At 38.6% G+C, this 27,080-nt stretch overlaps 1 protein-coding gene across 1 annotated transcript in view; it reads left to right on the top strand.

Annotated features, from left to right (window-relative positions):
* The window catches only part of FAR2 (fatty acyl-CoA reductase 2), a 200,103-nt gene that overhangs the window by 131,540 nt on the left and 41,483 nt on the right, over positions 1 to 27,080 (top strand). Inside the window, exons 2-3 of the mRNA XM_023209007.2 lie at positions 733 to 959; positions 25,424 to 25,599. Coding sequence (XP_023064775.1) covers positions 771 to 959; positions 25,424 to 25,599 — 365 coding nt within the window. The 5' untranslated portion in view covers positions 733 to 770. The remainder of the gene's footprint in view (positions 1 to 732; positions 960 to 25,423; positions 25,600 to 27,080) is intronic.

Consider the following 27,080-nt stretch of genomic DNA (forward strand, 5'->3'; position numbering starts at 1 on the left):
CCCGGGTTTACACCATTCTCCTGCCTCAGCCTCGCGAGTAGCTGGGACTACAGGCACCCGCCACCTCGCCCTGCTAGTTTTTTTTTGTATTTTTTAGTAGAGACGGGGTTTCACTGTGTTAGCCAGGATGGTCTTACATCATAATTTTTAAAAACCTGATAGCTGTTCTAAGCTTTGGTTTCACAAGCTACAGGGCCAGTCCTAACCTTCTCACTTATGTCACGTAACACTGCATCCTTTTATTTCCCTATGCACGCTGTGCCACACGGCTGCACCTTTGCCCTTGCTCTTTCCTTGGCCTGAGACACCCTGACCCCAGCCCTTCTTTGCCTTCCAAGTTTCCGCTCAGATGTCACCACCCACAGATACTTTGAAATCTCCAGATGCTGCTATGTACCCCTTTCATGTCTCCCTTTGTTTTAGCACTTACTATATTGTATTTAACAGTCTCTTTATTGTCTGCCTCCTCCATTAGCCTGCAAGCAATTCCTTGAAAGCAGGAACCATGTCTTTCTCATTTCTTGCTCACAATTCCTGGCATAAAGTCTAGCATGTAGAGAGAACTCAATAAATATTGATTGGAATGAGTCGTATTGCCTAAAAGCCGTAATGCTCTCACTGTCTGATCTATTCTGCATTCAAAACTCCTGGAAGCAACAGAAACATTTTAAGTGACTTGGAATACTAGAACTTCTAAAAATGTAATCTTTTGTTATTTCTCTTCCTTTTCAGGAACCTCTTTCAGGATCTATAAAAGAAAGGGAGGAATCATGTCCATGATCGCAGCTTTCTATAGCGGCAAGTCCATTCTCATCACGGGGGCCACAGGCTTCCTGGGCAAAGTGCTGATGGAGAAGCTGTTGCGCACCAGCCCAGACCTGAAAGTCATTTATATTCTTGTGAGGCCCAAGGCTGGCCAGACACTCCAGCAGAGGATTTTCCAGATCCTAAACAGTAAGGTATGCCTTATGGGAAAGCGTGTGTGATGGGCAATGCCTTAGGGCAAGATGATTCACTACAATGTTCTCTCATAGCCCCGTATTGCAAGTGGGGACCAGGCTACCTGCACAGGTAGAGGAAGGCAGACAAAACAAGACAGCAACCAGCTGCTGGTGGAAATCGGTGTTTTCCCAAAAGAGGGAAAAGAGTGCTTAGTTTCAGTCCAGGGCAGGTGAGATCGCCTATGTTCTGGAAACTACTAAGTATCAAAATACTCAAACTCCCTGAGTGGATGCTTCAGGCTTAGTATCTGCTGCGAGTTCATCTGAACTCTTCACTAATTTTCTTTTAAATTTAAGATTGTTTTTCCTCCCCCAATTTTTTGGATATTCTTCTATGTTCTATTCTATTGCTTAGGGAGCAGATGTGACTACTAAATACCCATGCAGTAATACTTTCTGTTGTCTAAACTCTACAAGGTTTAGCTGTTATATATTTTATTTATGGAAACTTTTGATATTTCTATTATCCCATAAGTTCTTCTAAGGTAAAAACATTGGAAATAAAATATTATATCTGTGAATGAGCATTTGGATATCAAACCCTCTCTCCTCTCAAAAAAAAAAAAAAAAGACATTATGCATATTCTCTTGTTTTAATTTATAAATTTCAAGGCAGTGTAACCTTGGGTCTCAAACATATCTGGATTCAAATTCTTGCTTATGATTTTGTTGTCATATTACCTCTTAACCTTCAGATTTTAGATTTTCAAACTTTCCGATGTTTTAAATAAAAACAACAACTACCTTCATAGGGACTAAATGAGAAAATTTACATATGTTGTTCATAAGGCACTTTGGAATATAGGGGGTGACATAAGACTGGCAAAAAGAAAATTCGAAGTTTCTTTTTTTACAATCTCCTTTCCAGTGTGTAGGAATGCTAACATCTATGATGCACATATATCTGATAGCACAGATCTGTAGACTGTCCAGAAACAGATGATCAAATTTATCTGCTTTCAACAGAATATGATTTTGGTACAAACCATCATCAAGCAAATTGGAAAAGCCTCACATCTCATGACTTGACTCAGCAGTTGGACAAAATAATCCTAACAGCTCACATTTACTGGATACTTAGTACATGGCACCTACTATCCTAAGGTCTTTTCACACCTTACTTCATGTATCTTTGCGATAACGCTGTGAAGTAAGAACCATTACTATTCTCATTTTATAGATGGGGAAACTGAGGCCTGAAGCATTAACTTACCAAAGGTCTTCTACCTAGCAGAGGAAAAATCGGATTTCCAACCCTACAGCCTGACTCTAAGGCCAGCACACTTGCTTCTGCCCCACACTGCCTTTGGGATAACTAATGGTTCTTAAAAGGCTGATAGGACATAGAACCAAAACCTAGAATAAATTCCCAGATCCCTCTTCAGACAGCTTTTCTCAGTTATCTACCCCAATGGGCTTTGTTTTCTTGGGGTTGATCTTCTCATGGAGTATCTTAATGGTGTTCTCGGTGTTTCCCGAATTTGCATGTTGGCCTGTCTTGCTAGGTTGGGGAGGTTCTCCTGGATAATATCCTAAAGTGTGTTTTCCAGCTTGCTTCCATTCTCCCCATCTCCTTCTGGTACTCCAATCAATTGTAGGTTCGGTCTTCTTATAAAGTCCCATATTTCTTGGAGGCTTTGTTCATTCCTTTTCATTCTTTTTTCTCTATTCTTGTCAGCATGTCTTATTTCAGTAAGGTGGTCTTCAAACTCTGATATCCTTTCTTCCACTCGGTTGATTCAGCTGCTGATAGCTGTGTATGCCTCACGACATTGTCGTGTTGTGTTTTTCAGCACCATCTGGTCCTTTATGTTCCTCTCTAAACTGGTTATTCTAATTAGCCATTTCTCTAACCTTTTATCAAGATTCTTAGCTTCTTTGCATTGAGTTAGAACATGCTCCTTTAGCTCATCATAGTTTTTTATTACTCATCTTCTGAAGCCTAGTTCTGTCAATTCGTTCATCTGATCCTCCATCCAGTTTTGCACCCTTGATGGAGAGATGTTGAGATCATGTGGAGAAGAAGACACACTCTGGCCTTTTGGGTTTTCAGCATTTTTTCCGTTGATTCTTTCTCATCTTTGTGAGTTTGTCTAGTTTCAGTCTTTGTGGCTGCTGACCCTTGGATGGGGTTTCTGTGGGGGCCTTTTTGTTGTTGTTATTGACACTATTGTCACTTTGTGCTGTTTTTCTTTCAATAGTCAGGTACCTCTTCTGTAGGGCTGCTGCAGTTTGCTGGGGGTTTGCTTCAGGCCTTATTCATCTGATTTGCTGCTGTGCCTGGAGATGTCACTCAAAGAGGCTGGAGAGCAGCAAAGATGGGTGCCTGCTCCTTCTCCTGGGACCTCTGACCTCGAGAGGCACCAGCCTGATTCCAGTAGGATTGCTCCTGTAGAGGATATCTGACAACCCCTGTTGGAAGGTCTCACCCTGTTGTGGCAACGGGAGCAGGACCCTTTAATGAACCACTCTGTCCCTTGGTGGAGAGGGTGTGTTTCACTGCGGGGGAACCCACTTGTCTGGGTTGCCCTGATTCCTCAGAACTACCAGGAGGAGAGACTAAGTCTGCTGGTCCACAGAGACTGCAGCCACCCCTCCCGCTAGGGACTCAGGCCCAGGGAGATCAGAATTCTGTTCCTAAGCCTCTGGCTAGAGTTATTGGAGATCCTGCGGGGAAGCCCTTCCCCCACCACTGAGGAAGGATGGGTGGGGGTTAGGCCTGAAGAGGCACTCTGGCCACAGACTGCCACAGTGTGTGTGTGGCTGCCACTGTGTGTAGGGCTGTGGGGACAAGTCTTGGGACCAAGCCATCCAGCCTCCCTGGCACCGGCACGGGAAAAGCACAGCCTGGAGCTATAGAAACGGGTGCCACCCTTCCCCCGCCCAGGGAGCTTAGCCTGTTAGGCAGTTGCCAGTCCCAGTGCTGGCTGCTGACCCTCCCCCAAGGAGCTCAAATGGCTTAGACAGCAGGAGGTGGCAGCCAGTGCTGGTCGCCCCTCTGCCCCCAGGAGTTCAGTAGGCTTCAGCAGATTTTAGCTGAGAGCCTGTAAGAATCTGCACTTTCTCGAGTTGGGACGGTAGGCCCTGATGGCGTGGGTTCCCCAGTGGGCTCTTCCGACCCATAAGTTGCACCATTCCATGGAAAAAGCAGTTTCCCCAGCTGGGCAGCATGCTCCCTCACCACCTCCCTTGGCTAAGGGGAGGGGACCCCCCTTCCTCCTGTGGCTCTCAGGTGGGCCACCGCACCATGCTGCTCTTCCTTCTCTCTATGAGTCACGCTAGCCTTCTAGTCAATTTTGATGAGAGAACCTGGATACCTCGGTTCCTGGCGAAGGATTCACATGCTTATTATGTTTGTTTTTCCATGGGAGCCTCCAATCACCGTTGCTTCCAGTAGGCCATCTTGGCCCCACCTCTGGACTTCGTTTTCATCACATAGCAGACATTTCATGTTAGCCTGGTACCTTTGTTGCCAACTATGGGCTTCTAGATAAATATTGTGGCAGAGAGTTTTGTGGTCAACCCAATCTTTACCTACCGCTTCTTTCAATGCAGTGTTTTTTATAACACAGCAACATTGATTTTGTTCTGGAAATCGTGATTATACTCTAGGTAACTTATCTGTGAAATTGCCTTGCAAATCTCAGCACCTGTTTTCACTATTGGGCTATTTATTGTCAGCTGTTGACTTTTATGAACAGTGGTTCTCAAAGTATGGTCCAATATCAGCAGCATTCATTATCACCTGAGAACTATCAGTTGTGATCAGATGGTACGTAACAGCCTAGGCTTCAGAGGCAGACAGACGTGAGTGTGAATCTGCATACGACCAACTATGAGTTGTGTGATAGTGGACTAGATACATACTTTGCTGAGCCTTGGTTTCTTTATGTTTAAAATGCTGTAATAATACCTTGCTTACCCAGGGAGTCTCTGCGTCTTTCTCTCTCTCTCTCTCTTGCCCTCAAGGCTTTCTGGATTTAAGGTATGGCTTTCACCACTATTTCCTGGAACCTCACTTTTTACTAAGTTTACTAAGTAGGGCTGTATACTAAGTTATGCCAAAAACAAAAACAAAAAACAAAAAAAAAACTGGTTTTTTTCCCCATAAATTTTTCCCTCAAAGAGTTGTGGGAGGAAGGGAATCTGATGTGTATAATATAGTTGAAAAATGCATCTGAGGTAGATCACAAAACATGTTGACATGGCCATTCTGTGGGTAACAAGAACAGATTCTATCACTTGATTCTTAAAACACAAGCCATTAGCTATGGAAATATCTACTTTCTTGTCACTATGTGGAATCTGATAACTGTAAAGAGATTTTCCATGGAAAAAATTATCTGCTTGATTTTATTGCTGCGTATCCCAAAACTGAAAGGTTTTTGCTACACAAATTGTATATGTTTCAGAATATAAGAATGCTCTTGCTGATTGGCTGTGAATAAAGCTCTGTGCAAATAAGGAATTACGCAAGAAGTAGTTACTGGCCATCTATGAGATTCAAGATATTATCGCTTGTATTCCTTGAAATTGAAAATTCAAAATAAAGACAGATAAAATTATATTCTTCAAGTTATGGGGATAAGCTATTTTTGAAAAGTGAAAGAAACCTCTAGATTATATATATATGTATGTGTACATATGCACACACACATACATATATGTGTATGCATATATGTGTGTATATATGTATGTGTGTATATATGTATATGTGTATATATATGTGTGTGTGTATATATATATTACTTTCAATTAAAAAAATTGTTAGAGTCAAAATAGTGCCATCTCTAGATGTTTTTATTAGCTTGGTATCTCAAATCATTTAGGTGACCCATTCCCGTGTTTGGAAAATTTTTAAAATTTGTTGTCTACATCTGCACTATTCAGTATAGTAGCCACTAGCCATATATGGCTATTTAACTTTAAATCCATTATAATTAAATGAAATTTAAAATTCATTTCTTCAGTCATACTAGCTACACTTCAAGTGCTCAATAGCCACATGTGGTTAGTGGCTTATTTTTACTGGAGAGGGCAGGTATAGAACATTTCCACTATCACAGAGAGTTTTACCAGACAGTATTGATGTAGACGGTTAAGTATCTTGTGGAGAAAGACTATATTGTGATTCAGATTTCCATGTTGCCCATCATTTTTATTAATCCTAAAGACACTTATTGGAGTGCCTATTATGTGTTAAGTGCATGAGAATGGCAAAGAATGTAAAGACAAAAGTGATGTAGCCACATGAAGTGCTGGAGACAGACATTTGGAACATGATTGCAACCCAACATGAGTTCTCAAAGGAGAGGAGAGCAAAGGGTAATGAAAGCAGAAAGAATCATGCTTGCAAATGCATGAATGGTGTGGTGTGTTTGGGAAACTCTGGGTAATTTATTAGACTCTAAACAAGTAAAAAAAAAAGGACTAGAAAGGTATGCTGAGGCCAGATTTTGAAAGACTTCACATAATTGCATCAGTCAAGTTACATTCCACTGAAAGAAAACCCAACTGAAACTGGTTTAAAACGCAAAGGTGATGTATTGATTATACAATGGAAAAAATCCAGCACTAGAGTGGTGAGCAGTTGTGATTTAACTAGAGCTCTGGCTGCCTTGGTCTTTGAGTCTCTCAACTCTGCCACTTTGTTCTGGTTTTATCCTCATGATCAGTAAGATGTTTGCTGTAGCTTCAAGCTTCACACACATATATGGCAATCTTCAGATGAAGAGAGGCTGGCCCTCTCCAAGATTTTCTCCCCAATTTCAAGATTGATGAAACGTGTTTTCTAAAAACCCTCAGCAAATTTCCCTCCCATCTTATCAGCCTAGTTGAGGTTACATGTCCATTTCTGACCAGCCCCTATGGCCTGAAGTATGCCATGTACTGATTTGTTCAGAAACCTCAGAACTAAGCCAATCACTGTCTAGAGGGTAAGAGTGCATGGAGATCAATAAGCTTTTCCCTGGAGCTGCGGTGAGATTATCTGTTCCTGAGGCAAGGTGGCTACTGGAGAAGGGCGAATACCTGCTTGATAATTCAGATACTCATGGGTATTAGGGTCTTAGCATCCTGAGTGGAGCATGGTTTCTGGAGTCAGACAGACCTAAGCTGGTGTCCTCTCTCCACCACTGGGTGGTGTGACTTTACATAACAAGCCTCAGTGTCCAAATGGAGATGATAATGATCATTATCTTTTGTACTGTTGTGAGATGTAAATGAGTTAACATAGGAAAGGCATTTAGAATACTGCCGGAACCACCGTAAACACTAGCAAATATTAGCTTTAAATTCGTACTCAAATATGGGAGGGAGTTGGAGCTTTATCTTTTAGAGCCTGACACTGCCAGTGAAGGTCTTTGTTATCTTGACAGCTATATGATTTCCTACTACTTAAATAATAATAAAAAAATATACTCAATTGATGCTGATGACAACAGGAAAGATAAATGTGAATTAGTTGAGTAGTTGGGACAGAAATCACATGGCCCGCAAAGCTGAGAATATTATCTTCCCTTTACAGAAGTTTGCCAACTCCTTAGAGGACCAGAAAAATGTCTTCTAATATAAAACACCTAATCATGTTAAGGCTGGGCATGATGGCTCACTTCTATAATCCTAGCACTTTGGGAGGCCGAGGTGGGCAGATCATCTGAGGTCAGGAGTTCGAGACCAGCCTGGCCAATATGGTGACACCCCATCTCTACTCAGAAAACAAAAATTAGCTGGGCATGGTAGCAGTCTCCTGTAATCCCAGCGACTCAGGAGGCTGAGGCAGGAGAATGACTTGAACCCAGGAGGCAGAGGCTACAGTGAGCTGAGATTGCACCACTGCACTCCAGCCTCGGCATCACAGTGAAACTCTGTCTCAAAAAAAAAAAAAAAAAAAAAAAATAGATAAAATACGTTTTTATAAAATAGTTATTTATTTATTTTGAGACAGAGTCTTACTCTGTCACCCAGCTGCTGGAGTACAGTAGCTCTATCTCACCTCACTGCAACCTCTGCCACCTGGGTTCAAGCAATTCTCCTGCCTCAGCCTCCCAAGTATCTGGGCTTACAGGTGTCTGCCACTGCACCTGGCTAATTTTTGTAGTTTTAGTAGAGACAGGATTTCACCATCGTGGCCAGGCTGGTCTTAAACTCCTGACCTCGTAATCCACCCGCCTTGGCCTCCCAAAGTGCTGGGATTACAGGCGTGAGACACGATGCCCGGCCATAAAATAGTTTTAATGCATAGCTGAACTTCAGGCAAAATAAGGAAATCTGTAAATGTCCAGAAATAAGAAGAAAGTACACACCTACACACAAAAAGAGTGAGAAAATTTGAACAAGCACACAAATATGACAAGTATTTATTGAGAGTCAAATGTATGTCAGGCACATACTGCTTTGTGCCTGGGGAACAGGGGTAATAAGGTAGAAAACAAAACACATATGGGATTGACCTCATAGATCTTAAAGTCCAGTGAGGTAAACAAGTTTCATAAGAAATAAATGTATATTTAAGTATTTTGAAAAGTACTGTGAAGAAAAAGAACAAGCCACCCTAACAAGTGGCACCTGCTTTAAAATTATGCGTCCAGAAAAGGACTCCAGAGATAGCCCCACTGGAGCTCAGGAAGAGTTAATATGTTCAAGAAAATGCAGGAGGGTATTTCTTTCAGGTAGATGCCTAGGCTCTGCCTACTTTGCATGTTTCTATCTGACTATATAAGGCAAAAATTTATAGAAATATAATCATGCCTTTGCTGCAAAATGAGAAATAGATAGACAAGAAGAAATTTCCATCTCATCGAATGAGCATTTTGATGCTATAGTAATTGTTTCAATTTAAAACATTCATTTGTACATATTTTCTTCTTCCTTTCTTTCTTTTTTCTTTTTCTTTTCTTTTTTTTTTTTTCTGTTGCCCAGGTTGGAGTACAGTTCACAATCAGCTCACTGTAACCTCAAACTCCTGGGTTCAAAGGATTCTCTTGCCTTAACTTCCTGAGTAGCTGGGAATACAGGCACACACTGCCAAAGCTCGCTAATTTTCAAATTTTTGTACAGACGGGATCTCACTATGTTGCTTAGGCTGGTCTCAAACTTGTGGCCTCAAACAATCCTCCTGCTTCAGCCTCCCAAAGTGCTAGGATTAGAAGTGTGAGCCACCACACCTGGTTTATACATATTTTCAATAGTTTTAATAAACATAAAATATGTTTCTACACATTTTCAATAGTTTTATAATAACAAAGTCCCTTTGAGGCAGAGGATAGACTTTTTAAATTACCGAGACATGGTCTCACTCTTATCACCAAGGCTCTTATCACCAAGGTTTGCATGATCATTGTTCACTGCAGCCTCAACCTCCTGGGCTCACGTGATCCACCCACCTCAGCCTCCCAAGTAGGTGGGACCACAAATACGTGACACCATGCCCAGCTTTATTTATTTATTTATTTAGACATGGTGGTCTCACTACATTGTACTGGCTGGTCTCAAACTCTTGGTTTCAAGCAATCTTCTGGTCTCAGCTTCCCGAAGTGCTGGGATTACAGGCATGAGCCACCACACCTGACTAGAGAAAGGACTTTTAACAACAAAAGAAAAGTACTTTTTATTCTAGGGTTGAATTTAGGAGACTGTATAAAGTAAAGGTAGGTAGATGAGACTGATTGCTTACAGAAAGGTAGCCTTGTGTGCTGCACTTGATACTATTACAGGTTTCTTGAAAGATCTGGGAAAAAAATGTTTAAAATTGCAACTGGAAGACATTTGCTAGACTAGAAATGGGGAGTCCTAAGCACTCAGGAAGTTGGCAAATGGCTGCTGGTTGGGTTTTATTTTGATTTTTTGGATTTAAGATACCATCGAACTCTAGTTTAGTTCTTTCTGAATTGAAGACGATGAATTGATGGGTATGTTTTATATTAGTAAAAGCTTATTAATTTACATTTTACATTAACAAAATCCATAGAGGGAAATTCTACTTTGCCTTTGTAACCCATATGTCAGCTTGGGTATTCCTGCCTTTTAATAAAAATGTAATTAATGACATTCCCCAAGAATAGTTGCGAATTCGCAGGTGGCTCATTTTTCATGGTCATCTCTGCTATTGCCTGGGATGAATTAGGTATGTTTATGAATCATCTTTCATTTCTCATGGGCTCCATACCAACTTGATCCAGACCAGGCCAAGGCCCTTTCTTCAGTTGTCCTAAATTTAGAATCAAACAACAAAAAGAGAGAGCATTTGCCTCAGACTGTCTACCACTCATAGGACTTGCCTTTACCTCCCACGCATGAATGCCCAGTCTTTCAATGGGTCATCCTCTACCCTGTTAACTGAAGTTTTCTGTGTTTATTTTTCTCATCATTTTAAGTCTTCCATTTATTGTAATCTAGGAGAAAATGAAGTCACTGAATTTGTTAATTCATTATGCTGAGTTTAGTATACAAATTCTAAGCAATATTTCACAGACCTGGCTTTTTCTTGGTGCAATAAATATGGGCTTTTGTAAACTGTTTTTCTCTTCTTGGTCTTACAGGTATGTTTTGGATGGTTAAAGCTGCTAAAAGTCTAAATCCTCAATTACAAGTTATTTGTTGGTTTAGTTGTTTTATCTGTACTGGGAGGTAGCATAGGGCAGTAAAAAGAACACTGAAGCTCTAGATACTCTCTCCTCAACCAGAAAGATAGAGCTTGGTAGAGAGACCACGGCCTAGTTACCTAACCTATATGAGTCTTGTTTTTGTTATGCATAAACTGGATCTGATAATAATAGTTATTTCACAGGGATTTGCAAAGATTGAATGTGATCCTAAGTATAAAATAATGTTTTATATTGTGCCATATAAATATTAGTTTTTTGTTTGTTTGTTTGTTTGTTTGTTTGTTTGTTTGTTTGTTTGTTTTGAGACGAAGTCTAGCTCTGTCACCCAGGCACCCAGGCTGGAGTGCAGTGGCATGATCTCAGCTCACTGCAACCTCTGCCTCCCGGGTTCAAGCGATTCTCCTGCCTCAGCCTTCCAAGTAGCTGGGATTACAAGCGCCCACCACCATGCCTGGCTAATTTTGTATTTCTAGTAGAGACGGGTTTCAGTATGTTGGCCAGGCTTGTCTCGAATTCCTGACCTCAGGCACTCTGCCTGCCTCAGCCTCCCAAAGTGCTACCATTACAGGCATGAGCCACCACTGCTGGTTAAATGTTAGCTTTTTATCAGTAACCTCTCATTTCTTTTACCTAGGTATGTTTTGTTGTTCATTATCCCTAGGCAAGACCCTCTAGATTGCCTGCATCAGTTTCACACTCTTATCAAGGATGTATATGTTCCTGCATTCTCTTTTCTATAGTTAGTCATCATTTCATTAGAAAGATATTTAAGAATTCCGGCCGGGCGCGGTGGCTCATGCCTGTAATACCAGCACTTTGAGAGGCCGAGGCGGGCGGATCACAAGGTCAGGAGATCAAGGCCATCCTGGCTAACACGGTGAAGCCCCGTCTCTACTAAAAATACAAAAAATTAGCCAGGCGTGGTGGCAGGCGCCTGTAGTCCCAGCTACTCGGAAGGCTAAGGCAGGAGAATGGCGTGAACCCGGGAGGCGGAGCTTGCGTGAGCCGAGATCCCGCCACTGCACTCCAGCCTGGGCGACAGAACGGGACTCTGTCTCAAAAAACAAAAAAAAGAAAAGAAAGAAAGATATTTAAGAATTCACATTTATATTACAACATTTAATTTGAAAAAAACTTTTTGAAGGAAAGGAAAGTATAATCAGAAATTCATCCATAATCTGAAAGTCCTAGGTTTCACCTGTCTGTGCCATATGTGTTCACATTAACTCTCCATTCTGCATGAGTTGTACTAATAACTCATTAGTTACTAGTACAACTAGTACTAGAAGGAGATAAACCCCCCAAATCAGTAGCTTAATGCAAATGAAATTTGATTCTCAAACACAGTAGGTGTAATTGGTAGAAGGCATTGCACTCCACGGTCATATAAGGATCCATGCTGAGGGAAGGTTGCCATCTTCTGCACATGGTTTCTAAACCATCTGAGGTCTCTCTGAATGACAATATCCAACTGTCAATGGGGTAAAGAGGCACTGGACATCATGTGGAAGGTTTTTATGGCCCAGGCCCAGAAGTGCCCATCACATCTGTCCATATTCCATTCTCAGAACTGTGACTGGGCATCTAACTACAAGGATGGCTGGAAAATGCATAGCTGTGTGGCCAAGAGAAAAGGAAAATAGGACTGTTGAACAACTAATGAGGTTCGGCCATGGCCTTCTTTTTAGGTCGCCAAATATCTGCTTTCCTGTCTTTCTCACACATAGAAGACACTCATTCCTACCCCAGGGTCTCATACCATTATTGCAACCAGTCCAAAATCCAAGGGGGAATAGACTATCCTCTCTATCAGATCCAGATATTTCAGCTTCTGGTTTGGTATTCTTGGATAAAAAGGTGAATTTTCTGCCTCCCATGTTGAGGTAGAAAATGTTTCTGTTCTACCTCTTGTCATTGTAGAACAGCAAAGTTGAAGAAAAAATAAAATCAAACAAAGACACCTTCTATTCAAAAAAGAGAAGACAGGCTGGCAAGCAGCAGTCCCTAGGGTATAACCATAAGAAAATCCTGATTAGCAAGTATTGAGAAGCTTCCTACACTGGGAATGGGGAAATTCCTTAAGTAGCCTCTAAATCTACTCTCTTTTCCATCATTATTTGTGGGGACTCCATCCTCTGGAAGGTTCTTCCTTATTTCTTACTCCCTGGCTGTCACCTCTGAAGTGGCTGTTAAGAAGTGTGCTCTTCTTGTGGTCTTTGGCTTCATAACTCATTCTGCAAGAGTAAAGGCGGAAACCAATGGGTGTTTCAGGTTTAAGGTCAGTCATTTGCTGACTCTGGAGCTGTGGAAGAAAAAATAAATCCCTTGGTTCATGCACACAATGTGACAGCTTGACATAAGTAAAATACATGAACAAAAGGATTAATGAAGAAGTGAAAGGAGGAAGAAGTATGCATTAGGCACAATATCATTTAACAACTAAAAAAACACTGGAATGCATTAAACTTGTTCATTCAGTACGTATTGGCTGAGTGCCTACTAAGTGTCAAGCACTGAGCCAGATGTGGAGGATACAGTGGCAACACACGGAAAAAAAGTTAAAGGGAAAACAAAATTGGGTAATAAATTTGTTATTGGTTTTAGCAAATCCAAAAAATTCGAGAAAATAGTGCAGTGTTTGCCAAATCTAAAACTCTTTCACCCTCGCTGAGTCTGAAATTAGGAATGCACAAAAGCAGAATTACTAGAAAATCAAAGTTTTATGGGTGTGTTCCCTTAAGTAATAGCCCTATATTAGAAAGTTGGTGGAGGTGGCCTGCACATTTTAAATAATCAAACTGCACCTTTACCCCCTCCCCCAAATTCTAGCCAAATAAAGTATAAAATAAGGCAGAACTCAGCATGTTACATCAGCTTACCAGGAATGAAGTCAATGCTGATTGGAAAAGTGTCAAGCAATAAAGAAGAGTTTGGATTTATTTTAACACTGTCTTCATGTCACTCGAGACTTTAATTTCAGCCAACTCTACTTCTAAAACCAACCTCTTATGCAATGATCTTGTCTGGGTCCAGGCCAAGGCTTACTTCTACTGCATAGCCACTCTTACCCTTCTTGGTTTTTACTCTGAAGAACTTTCCTGTCTGGGTCAGAGTTTCTTCCAGTAGGCATCAGATTCTGCAAATATTTATCTCATGTTAATCAAGACCCCCTCTAGATGTTGCCATTTAACTTTAACGAGTTTGACATAAAGAAAGTGATTTAAATGCACTTGTAACTTATTCCTAAGTAGGGCCTGATATAGCTTTTAAGCAATACATCTCTCCAGTCACACACAATAATGAATGAATTCTAACTCACTGCAAGTACTACAGTGTTCCTGAAGGTAAATAAACCATGTCAGCTATGTGAGACTTGGAAATTTTTCTTTAAAACATAGTAACTAAAAATGTTACCAGTTTGCCTTTGATTACTGCTATATCCCCCAGGAAATATGACCAAATGGACATCTGTTCTATGTATCAAATTTCAGACATCTGCTTCATTCTTTTCCTTTTATGGGATGTATAGCCGTCACATCTGACTACCAGTTTCCCTGCTTTCAGAAAGAAACAATTAAATGGGAGATGCTGTGGACAAAGGGATTTTAAAAAATCCATTGGCCACAGAGAACTAGAACTGAAGAATCGGAAGAGAAGATTAATTTTCTTTCTTATTACTAAGTTTCTTATTTTCAGAGCACTTAAAGGGACATATCAATGGGGGGAAAGTATATGAATTAATGGCAAGATTCTTGAGGACTTTCTCACAAAGATAATTAAGGTGTCACTCTAAGAAAACAACCAGAGACACCACAAATAATGTATATTTTTATTATAGTATTATAGTAAACTTGGATCCAATTTCAATGTTCCACAATAGAGGAATGACTAAATAAACAACAATACATACAAGTGTTAGACAAGTATTCAGGCATTAAAAATCATGTTTTATAAAACAGTAAATGACACGAAAAGGCTTGTAATATATTGGTGCAAAAACAGATGAAAAACTATGTTCAGTATAATCTCAACTATTAGCCCTAAATGTTGATGTGATCTTGGATTACTTTTTTTTGCATTTTCAAATTTTCAAATGAGAATTGTGATGATGCTACTTCTATAGTGAGGAAAAATTACCCTCTATAATAGTGAAAAAATAAGAACCATAATCTTCTATCTTACACGTTTTCCAAATACAATGAACACATTACACTTTTACAGTGGAAGAAAAGAAACACCTATCTTGTAAAGTAGCCAATAAATCAGAATGAGGCAGAAATCAATCATGAATTTACAAAATTATGTCATCGAGTATAAGTTCGGTTCATTTTTAGTTTTGAAATTATTTATCAAAATTAAATAGTTTGACTTATTTTTATTAGAAATGTGATTTTTAAGTATTTAACATTGCTTTTGCTTTTTAAAAAATTATTTTCTAGTTTTTCATACAATCTGAGGAGCTGCTAGGGAAATTTCACACACCAAATTTCATGTGTTGAAATGTGAACATGCTCACCACAGACCAAGGGTCTCCGAGCTACTATTTCATCTCTTACTTATGGAAAATATGCTCATGTAATTATGAACCAATCAGCTTTTCATTGTGTGAAAAGCAAATGTAGATAGTGAAATTGGTATTTTAGCTTTATTGTTGTCTTAAATATATCTTGGCTTAAAAAATCATGGATGATTTTTCCCCACTATACCAGAGAATGAGTTGCAAATAAATAATTCAGTAGTAAAGTTGAAAGAAACGTTGAAAGCATTTTGAGTTTCCTACTGTCTTATCAATATGTTTCTTTTTACAACAACCATGTCCCATGTATATCTGTTTAGGATCTTAAGTTGCTAATAATCTACTCTGAATAATTCCTTAAGAAAACATTAAAACGACAGTATCTATACCAAGGGAATAAAATCCAAAGTAGTAGAAACTATTAAAACTGATGTAGCTACTTAAGAATGAGTGCAAGCTCAGACACTGAAAAATGTATCATTGAGATAATACCAAAAATGGTCAACCTTTTCCTGTTAAGTTATAGTAAAGTATATAGTACGAGTACTTAGTATATTAGAGAAGAGTTAGAATGAGATTGTACCAAGTTCAGAATTCCTCATCCGAGAAGACCAGACAAAATTCAAGGTTTTTAGAGAGGGATTATCCTGAATGATATCACCAGTAAGTGGGTTTATAAACAAAGACAGAGCTTGGCAGGTTGCACTGGATCCTTCAAACCAGTTTCTCCGGAAAAATGTGAATTACTCAATAAACCCTCAGTTGCCACTGAGATAAACCAACTTTGAAATACAGTAGAGAACTCTGGGTGATAAATCACGCAGGGTTACACACTGGGTCTACAGTTCACAGAACATGATTAGATTTAAGACAATAGAAGATAGGGACATTTTATGAACTAGTTTATTGAATCCTTTTGAGACTATCACTGTGTGGCAGTTCCTAGAAGGCTTAGATAAATTAATCTTTAAGAGGTAAACAAATTAACTTTGAACTAAGAAAACAACAAAACAACAAACTTTGAATTAGGAAACATCTGCAAAGAAAAGTCCAAGAATTAAAGAAGCACACAGTAGAAGTGTTAATTTTATTTTATAAGTTTCTTGTTAATTTTCAGACTCTTTTGTAGGGAAAAAAAAAATGTGTTCATGCTTGCCCCAGGCTTCACTGTATAAAACCTGCTTGTTCTCAACTTCCAAAAATGAATTTCTGATTGACATTAATGATTCTGTTAAATCTCTATATAAGGCAAAGGCAATTGGAAACATTTGCATTAAAACTGCCAAAATTGGAAATATTTGCAGTTAAACTTCCAAAGCCAGCTGTGTTCCATTACTGTTTTTGTTTGTTTGTTCATTTGTTTTCCCCCTAAGAACTAAGAAACTATCCCACAAAATGCAAGAGGCCTCTAGTGTAAGTAGTTTCCAGTTTTCCTGTTACTGAAGTCAGATCAGCTAAAGGATATTCAACCTCTCTCCTGCAGGCCATTTACTTTCTTTTTTTTTTTTTTTTTTTCTTTTGAGATGGAGTCTCCCTCTGTCGCCCCGGCTGGAGTGCAGTGGCCGAATCTCAGCTCACTGCAAGCTCCGCCTCTCGGGTTTACGCCATTCTCCTGCCTCAGCCTCCCCAGTAGCTGGGACTACAGGCGCCCGCCACCTCGCCTGGCTAGTTTTTTGTTATTTTAGTAGAGACGGGGTTTCACCATGTTAGCCAGGATGGTCTGGATCTCCTGACCTCGTGATCCGCCCGTCTCGGCCTCCCAAAGTGCTGGGATTACAGGCTTGAGCCACCGCGCCCGGCCCATTTACTTTCAAGAAGGAAGAGAGGAAGGGAGGAAGGAAGGAAAAAATCTCCTCCAATCATATCAAGTCTTTTTCTTAAAAGCTTCAAATTAGCCAGGCTTGGTGGTTCACACCTGTAATCCCAGCACTTTGGGAGGCTGAGGTGGGCGGATCACAAGGTCAGCAGATCAAGACCCTCCTGGCCAACATGATGAAACTCTGTCTCTGCCAAAAATACAAAAATTAGCTAGGTGTGGTGGCATGCACCTGTAGCCCCAGCTACTGGGGAGGCTGAGGCAGGAGAATCACTTGAACCTGGGAGGCGGAGGTTGGAGTGAGCCGAGATCAAAAAGTTACCAAGCCATGAGGTTCAACATGATTTTGGCATACATTCTGTTTTTAGAAGCATCTGGATCACAGGATAGAATCAGAAATGTTGGCATGACCCAACACACATACACACACACACACACACACACACACCAGACAAACAAAAAAACGCAGCTTTCTGATCAGCAGTTTTTGGAAATGGAATATTGCTGTGGAAGTGGAAAGGGGATTTTCCTATTATTAGGGACCTACAAAATGGTAGGCACTAACACAAACATCTGACTTTCATTACACAAATCCTCAGAAATCTCTGCAGTATGCCTGTTCCTACAGCACAGATGAGATATTAATTCACTATGGTTGTCATCTATCCAAGGTTATATAATTTGTGCCAAGTGATACAGCAAAATTGGAATGCAGGTCTCTAATCTCTAAGTTCATAGTTTCCCTCCTGTACTGCATTGCCTCCCCTAGGAAATTTCTTCCTCGATGACAATATCATAAAGAAAGTGAAACTATTGCTTGCCACTTCTGAGTTAGTATCAGCGTTTTTTCCATCCTCCAGCATGGATAATGCAGAGATGCCACCAATTCTGTTGTTGAGTAGAAATAATCTTAAGTTTGGTCTCCATCTTCCTAGCCACGCTAGCTCTTTTCCTGTCCAGATGCAAGAAAGTATTCTCAAAGAATTGTGAAATTGACCTTTGGTGTGGGGGAAAAAAAGGCATAACAAGATGATGAATCAAACACTGTGTTGCCTTTAGCATTTATTATAGAATATTATGTAAAGTGAACTAAAATTTTATTAAATGCAAAATTGTCTTTAAGAACAGCATAATATATGCTTAGTTCTCTAAGATCACAGAACACAGCTGGTTGACATTTTAGATAAATATGCAAAAACACGATGACGCAGAGAGGTAAGAAATTTGCCCCAGTCACATAGCAAATCAATGGCAGAATCAGAATTCAAATACAGTCCTTCATAACTCCCAAGGGTCTGAGCTCTTTCCAATGCACCAGTGGTTCTCAACTTCAGAGTATATCAGAATTACTAGAGAGCATTTCAAAGAAAAGATAGATGCCCAAGCTTGGAGTAATAACTGTTGAATGAGAATCTTCAGGGTCGGGACATAGGTTGGTTTGTTTGAGCAACTTCCTGGGCAAGCCTAACAGCCATACTACTACACCATGCTGCCTTATGGAGTTATAGAAATGTCCTTGCTAAAGCATTAGAAACTTCTGGATTAATCCTTCACATCTTATGACAGTTACTAGTGAACTAGCAACAATTTTAACATTTTGTGAATTTTTGTTAATCTGTACATTGGATATAATGGTTTTTGCTTAAATTAAGGTACTTGCGTTTAATTGTTTTCAACTTAGAACTAATTTGCAGAATTCATTGATTTGTTTTTACTCAGCTCTGTAAAAATTCTCTTAAAAATGTTCGTGTCTCTTTCACCTTGGGACACCAAATATTCCATAGAGATTGCCCCTTAGTTTAAGCAAACTTACTCATTTATTTTCCAAAAAAATATTAAGCAAATCTTGGTGGGTTATTGGGACTAAATAATATAGTTATTTTTGAAGAGAAAGACAGTAAAATGAATAAAGATCAAAGATTCTCATGATTAGAAAATATTTGATTTCCTTCAGTGAGCCCTGGGAAGTAGAGGTCAAATCTCCTGTGGATACTTCCAAAATGAGGTCATGTGGCTAACTAGTTGATTGTGAGAGACCATGTTAAAGGCCTCTGAATTGCTTCAAAAGCATTATATAAATTTAATGCCCCCATCCCAATTCCTACTTCTAATAAAAATGCAGTGTTGGTGTCTGACTACAGAAGTCATATCCAAGGAGTTTATTTAAACCAGAGAATTTTTTTTTTTTCTGGTTTTCTCTTTCAGCTGAATTTTCTTACTTAGAGTTTGCAGTTTCTCTCTTGCCTCTGGGCTACAAGTAACTATTCATATAATTAGAATAGTATCTCATATTTAAAAACAAATTAAGGAGAGAAATACTTGCCTGTGTAATGTTAAATCAATGAAACACTCCCAAAGTTTCCAGTTTGAAATGCTTAGATCACCTTTCAGCTGTATCTTTCAGTGACCACAGAAATGTGTCCTACTCTTGTAAAGAACAAGGTTTCCTCAAATGGATAAACAGCAATCCCTCTGCTTGAGTTTTGATAATGGTGAGCAGCTTTTCAACTATCTACCTCTCAGTCTTGTGCCATCAAGTAGAGAATATGAGTTTATGCAATGAGAAGAAACAGGATAAGCTCTTAGAATTTAAAATAATTGTATTGTTCTTTATTGGTGGGTTTTCAATGAAATTTCTGACACTATGTTTTTTCTTTACTCATTTTGATTTTATCTATTTTTCTTACTTTAATATCTCACATTAGCAACAAACACACCAAAAAAAATTTTTTTAGAAGAGCTGGTGCTTATCCAGGATCCATTTGCACTATTTCATCTTGTCCCTTCAGTCTTGTCATTATTATAAAAACAGAGGGTCTGCTATAAAAACTGGAGAAATCACATTACTTCAAACTCCCATTGGCAGTTAATATAGAGGACTCAGGAAACACTTTGTGTCCTCATTTAGGAGTCGCTATCTGCTATCTCTCATCACAGTCATACAAACTTCAGGAATTAGGCTTCCATTCTATTGTAGTAACAGTTCTGTTACTGATCTTACAGGAATTAATTTTAATTCAATAAGCAAAATTTGAGTCTTTTCAATGAATGGCATACTGTCAAGCATAAAGAGATGAATAAGAATCAAGGAGTTTACAAAGGAATTTTTTAAAAAAGTAATACCCTTTAAAATAGCCACACATAAAATTAAATACTTAGGAATTAACTTGACCAGAGAAGTGAAAGATCTCTATAATGAAAACTATAAAACACTGATGAATGAAATTGAAGAGGACACCAAAAACTAGAAAAGTATTCCATGTTCATGGATTAGAAGAATCAATATTGTTAAAATGTCCATACTACCACTCAAAGCAATATACAGATTCAATGTAATCCTTATCAAAATATCAATAACATTATTCATAAAAATAGAAAAAAAAATCCTAAAATTTATATGGAACCACAAAAGACTGAGAATAGCCAAAGCTAACCTGAGCAAAAAAGAATAAAACTGGAGGAATCACATTACTTGACTTCAAATTATACTACAAAGCTATGGTAACCAAAATAATGTGCTACTGGCATAAAAACAGACACAGAGACCAATAGAACAGAATAGAGAACTCAGAAACAAATCCACACTCCTACAGTGAACTCTTTTGACAAAGGTGCCAAGAACATATACTGGTGTAAAGACAGCCTCATCAGTAAATGGTGTTGGGAAAACTGGATATCCATATACAGCAGAATGAAACTAGACCCCTATCTCCCGCCATATACAAAAATCAAATCAAAGTGGATTAAAGACTTAAATCTAAGACTTCAAACTATGAAACTACTACAAGAAAACATTTAGGAAAATCTCCAGGACATTGGTCTGGGCAAAAATTTATTGAGCAATACCCCACAAGCACAGGCTACCAAAGCAAGAATGGACAAATGGGATCACATCAAGTTAAAAAGCTGCTACACAGCAGAGGATACAATTTAAAAAGTGAAGAGACAAGCCACAGAATAGGGGAAATATTTGCAAACAACCTATCTGATAAAGGATTAATAACCAGAATATATAAGGAGCTCAAACAACTATATAGTAAAAAGTATAAAAATCCGATCAAAAAATGAGCAAAATATTTGAATAACCATATCTCAAAAGAAGACATACAAATGACAAACAGGCATATAAAAAGGTGCTCAACATCACTGATCATCAGAGACATGCAAATCAAAACTACAATGAAATATTATTTCACCCCAGTTAAAATGGCCTATATCCAAAAGATAACAAATGCTGTCAATGATGTGGAGAAAAAGGAACCCTCATATGCTGTTGGTGGGAATGTAAATTAGAACAACCACTATGGAGAACAGTTTGCATGTTCCTTAAAAAACAGTAGAAATACCATATGGGCCAGGTGCCGTGGCTCATGCCTGTAATCCCAGCACTTTGGGAGGCCGAGGTGGGTGGATCACTGGAGGTCAGGAGTTCAAGATCAGCCTGGCCAATGTAGCGAAATCCTGTCTCTACTAAAAATACACAAATTAGCCAAGCATGTTGGCACATGCTTGTAATCCCAGCTACTCAGCAGGCTGAGGCAAGAGAATTACTTGAACTTGGGAGGTGAAGGTTGGAGTGAACCAAGATCGTGCTACTGCCCTCCAGCCTGAGTGACAGAGTGAGACTCTGAAAAAAAACAAAAAACAACAAAAAAAGAAACACTGTATGATCCAGCAGTCCCACTGCAAGGTATATACCCAAAAGAAAGGCAATCAGAATATCAAAGAGATATCTGCACTCCCATGTTTGTTGCAGTACTGCTCACAATAGCTAAGATTTAGAAGCCACCTAAGTGTCCATCAACAGATGAATGGATAAAGAAAATGTGGTACATATACACAATGGCGTATTACTCAGCTATCAAAAAGAATGGGATTCAACAACATGGATGGAACTGGAGGTCATTAGGCTAAGTGAAATGAACCAGGCACAGAAAGACAAACATCGCATGTTTTCACTTATTTGTCAGATACAAAAATTAAAACAATTGAAATCATGGACATAAAAAGTAGAAGGATGATCACCAGAGGCTGGGAAGGCAAGTGGGAGGGGAGAGATGAGAATGGTAAAGGGTGACAAAAAATAGAAGAATTAAGAAGACCTACTATTTGATAGCACAATCAGGTGACTATAGTAAATAATAATGGTACATTTTAAAATAATGTAAAGAGTATAATTGGATTGCTTGTAATTCAAAGATAAATGCTTGAAGGGATAGATACCCGCTTCTCCATGATGTGCTTATTTCATATTGTGTACCTGTACAAAAACATCTCATGTACCCCATATATATATATATATACCTACTATGTACCCACAACAATTTTTAAAAAATTAGAGTTTCCCTACAAAAGAAAAAAAGAATCAAGGAGTTTACAAGCTAGAGGGGGAAATATAAGTCCTGAATTTAAGAACAGACATGAATTTTTCAGAGTCAGTGTTTCCCAATTATGGTACCTGGACCATCAGATCCACCTGTGGAGGTGGTTAAGAAATACAGTTTACTGGGTTACATACAAAACTACTGAGCCAGGATCTCTGAGGATGGAATAAAGAAATAATTTTTAACCAGGTTCCTTGATTCTTCACGCCTACAGTTCGCAAGCTACTGATGTGAAGATTGCTCTGGGCAGTTATAAAGGAAAATGAGTCATATGCAGTCATTCATCTGCTGTTGTCCGTGTTAGCATTCTAAATGGAGAAATTCTCATTTGTATGTCTTAAAATCAGTTGGGGGACTTGGCATGAAATATAGATTCCTGGGTGTGCCCTAGTAATTTCTTATTTAGTGGGTATGGGATAGGACCCAGGAATATGCATTTTAATTATGCTACTAGTGATTCCAATGCAGTTCACTTTGTGGATAGCATTATGAAAAGACCAAAACCACTGACCTGTTGGATTGCAGTTGGCTGCCATCATCTCTGTCACTCTATTCAGGATGTGGCACTATTAAAGAGTATTATTTCAGGAGCTATAGCGGTATGGTGAGATTCCTGACAGGGCAAGTCCTATTATTAAGCAAGGCTAATGTAGTAAAATGGAATCCTCATTTAGCACTGTGGTTTGAATTGATGCAGCCAATTCACTGATTTATTTCAATGAAACATTATCAACTACTATCTAAATCAGAAAACTCAGACTTTTAAAAAACTGTACTATGTTCATTCAGATATGCATTCTTGATTGAAAATACAATTCAATAGATACAACACAGATTGGAACATTATTTCCTAAAATTGTAATGATCTCATGAAAAGCAATGCAAATATGAGATCTTGGTGCTGTTCAACATTGCACAGGTTGTCTAAAAGTATAATATGGAATAGCAGTATATTCTGTCTTTTAAAGTCATAAAAACCAAAGGCAAAAGAAAATCTAAATATGAAAACTTACATCATATGTAAGGAACTCCATTGTGAGAAGGGTGGATGCTGAAACCATCTCCTACTTCTTGCTCTCCAGTAGTCAGAAGTCTTCACGGGCCAAAGTGAAAGAATCCACAGAACCCTAAGTAAATGTCTAGTGAATATCATGTAGAATACATAAAATATATCATGTAGACTCAAAAAGAGTCTTTTCCAAATTAGTTATCAAAAAAGAGAAAATTATACAAATTTTAGATAAGCTTATCCAAAACTATTCAACATATTTGTTGTACAATTAACGTTAACTATCAAGAGGGAAAACATCTAACTCTAGAAAAAAAATTTAGCATGTTTATGATTGATTAATATTAGAAAAACTATTAAAGATCTTTCTGGAAGAGTCAGAATGACCTCTTTGTTGAGAATGTGCCCAGGACACTTTAGCAACCTTATCAATCCCAGATGTCAAAAGCACTGAGGACTGACCTAACTTACAAATTATTTTCAGAATTGCAGTAACACACCACTGAAAAGGCTGCCCCTACAGTGCAGAAAAATGGTAGACAGAATTGAAGTATGTTAACGTGACAGATCAATATGTGGATTTCATCCCTTTTCTAGACATCTTCATTAAATCCTCAGAATGGCTTCTGAACATGCTCTTGTCTGATACAAATGAGACATGGTTTCTCTGACTACCTGAGATCAACTTTTTATTACCCAATAAAAACAGCCTGGGGTACATCTCTAATGGATAGATCTCTCTTAATCCTGTGACTAAGGATCAAGGAATAGGTAAAAATACTGTTTGGGGGTTAAGGGAGAGAAGAGGACTATCTCTTTTACTATATTATGATTAAAACCACAGGCTAATTTTCTCTGCTCTTAAATTTTCTAAACATTTAGCTTTACTTTTTGTTTTCTCACTGTTAATATGCCACACCAACACTAAGTAAAATTCCATTTAATCAAAATAGGTTGGAACCAAGATCATTTTATTAAAATCATATTTCTTGAGAATATGGGAAATGCCAATTTAATCTAAGAATTTCTGTGTGGAGGGGAAAGTACTGAATCTATTCTATCTGAATAAGTGTAACTAGAGCTAAAATGGCCAGTGCTCTTCCTTTTTTCCATTATGAATAAATTAGAATATTTTAAAAACAATTAATATCCCATAAAAAATACATGAGCTCATGTACTTACTAGACAATAATTGCCATTTATAATAGAATGAGATTACATAACATTTTTATATGTTTCACCTATTACAAATTTGCTTCATTTGTTATTTGTTATTTTCTAATTATGTTTGTGCTGCTAAGATATTTTGTTAATTTGGTTCAGTTAACCAATCTGTTGGTAATGTTGCTTGTAATTTGTAAAGGCTTTGTAGAGACTGGTAATTTTTTACTGGAAACACTTATTCTCAGTCAAAAATGGAAACTATTACCATATGTAAATATAAAGCTGGCTTAAAGGAGAAAAGAGTATAAAGGCAGGATGTGGATGACTTAACTCTCACTTTTTCACCCTGCAGGAAAAGTTCAAAATGCGCACCTTACTGATTATTGGAACTGATTTTTCAAATGTTTCTCACATGAAATGTAGCAGGAATTACACTAAACTGGCTGAATTGTATGAAATAAAGCAGATGGTTCTTGAGTAAATTTTTTTTTTTTTTTTTTTTTTTTTTTTTTGAGACAGGGTCTTGCTCTGTCACCCAGACTGGAATGCAGTGTTGCAATCAAGGCTCACTGCAGCCTCGACCACTTGGGATCAAGGGATCCTCCCACCTCAGCCTCCCAAGTAGCTGGAACTACAGGCACACACCACCATGTCTGACTAGTTTTTTGTATTTTTGGTAGAAACAGGTTTTTACTATGTTGCCCAGGCTAGTGTCAAACTCCTGGGCTCAAGTGATCTTCCTACTTTGGCTTCCCAAAGTGTTGAGATTACAGGCATGAGCCACCACACCCCGCCAGATGTCTTCTTTAAGTAATATTATTACAACTAAAACCAGTTTTTGAGTATAATTAAACAGGTTGTTGTAAACAAGAACAATGTGATAAAGATGATGCTATTTTTTGTATATTGATCTATATTTATGTTTCAGCTATTTGAGAAAGTCAAAGAAGTTTGTCCAAATGTGCATGAGAAGATCAGAGCTATTTATGCAGATCTCAGTCAGAATGACTTTGCCATCAGCAAAGAGGACATGCAGGAGCTTCTCTCCTGTACAAACGTAATCTTTCACTGTGCAGCCACTGTACGCTTTGACGACACTCTCAGGTACATTCCCATTTCCCTCTCATGGCTTGTATACATTTGTGTGCATGTAAATTTCTTCATAGTTTCTGTAAAGAAAAAAAAAAAAAGAAATACACTCTCAATAACAACAAAAAAAAAATACAAAGAAGCAAAACTCCTCCAAAATCCCACCATCTAGAAACAACCATTTACTATTGTGGAGAACATTCACTCCAATTTTTCTTTATGTATCTATGATTACGTAAGTGTATGTTCAATTTTACTGGAAGAAAATGGCATCCTAGCGAGGATGATATTTTGCAACATGCTCAGTTATATTTTTTGATGTCTATCACTGTCAATAAATATTCTATTATAATTTGTAATGATTACATGACATTCCATTGCACATATGTATAATATATTAAACCAGTTCTATGTCGGTGGACATTTGGATTGTTTTAATTTTTCACTATTATAAACAACACTGCAGTGAACATCTGTGTGCATATATATTTTTCACCCCTTTGTGTGCTCTTCTTGAGATAAATTCCTAGAAATACAATTATCAGATACATATCAGATGTACTCAAGTTATGAACAGTTTGCATTTTCACACATAATGCTAAATTGCTCTCCAAAAATGTGGTGTCTGCTTACACTGTCTCTGTGCACATGAATGCTCATTTTTACAGTCACAAAATAATACTATAATTTTAAAATTATTTTTAATGTTGCTAATAGGATAATGGAAATGGTAGCACATGTTCTGATTTGTATTTCTTTGATGATTACAAACGCTAATGATATTTAAATGCTTATAGGCATTTTGTTCTTTGTGAAATGCCTATTCATGCTCTTTGCTTTCTTTGCCTATTTTTCTTTTCTTTTCTTTTCTTTTTTTTTTTTTTTTTTTTCTGAGACCAAGTCTTGCTCTGTCACCCAGGCTGAAGTGCAGTGGCGCGATCTCAGTTCACTGCAAGCTCCACCTCCGGAGTTCACGCCATTCTCCTACCTCAGCCTCCTGCATAGCTGGGACTACAGGTGCCCGCCGCCACGCCCAGCTAATTTTTTGCATTTTTAGTAGAGACAGTGTTTCACCATGGTAGCCAGGATGGTCTCGATCTCCTGACCTCGCGATCCGCCAGCCTCGAACTCCCAAAGTGCTGGAATTACAGGCGTGAGCCACCGCGCCCGGCCCTGAGCCACTGCACCCGGCCCACCGATTTTTCTATTGAAACATTTTTTCTTATTAATATTAAGACTTCTTGAAAGTTTCAGCATAGTCTTTTTTTTTTTTTTTTTTTTTTTTAGACAGAGTTTCGCTCTTGTTGCCTAGGTTGGAGTGCAATGGCAGGGTTCAAGCGACTCTCCTGCCTCAGCCTCCTGTCAGCCTCCTGAGTAATTGGGATTATGGGTGCCCGCCACCATGCCTGGCTAATACTTTTGTATTTTTAGTAGAGACGGGGTTTCATCATGTTGGCCAGGCTGGTCTCAAACTCCTGACCTCAGGTAATCCACCT

Source organism: Piliocolobus tephrosceles, chromosome 10, assembly GCF_002776525.5.
Source record: "Piliocolobus tephrosceles isolate RC106 chromosome 10, ASM277652v3, whole genome shotgun sequence".
Classification (NCBI taxonomy): Eukaryota; Metazoa; Chordata; class Mammalia; order Primates; family Cercopithecidae; genus Piliocolobus; species Piliocolobus tephrosceles.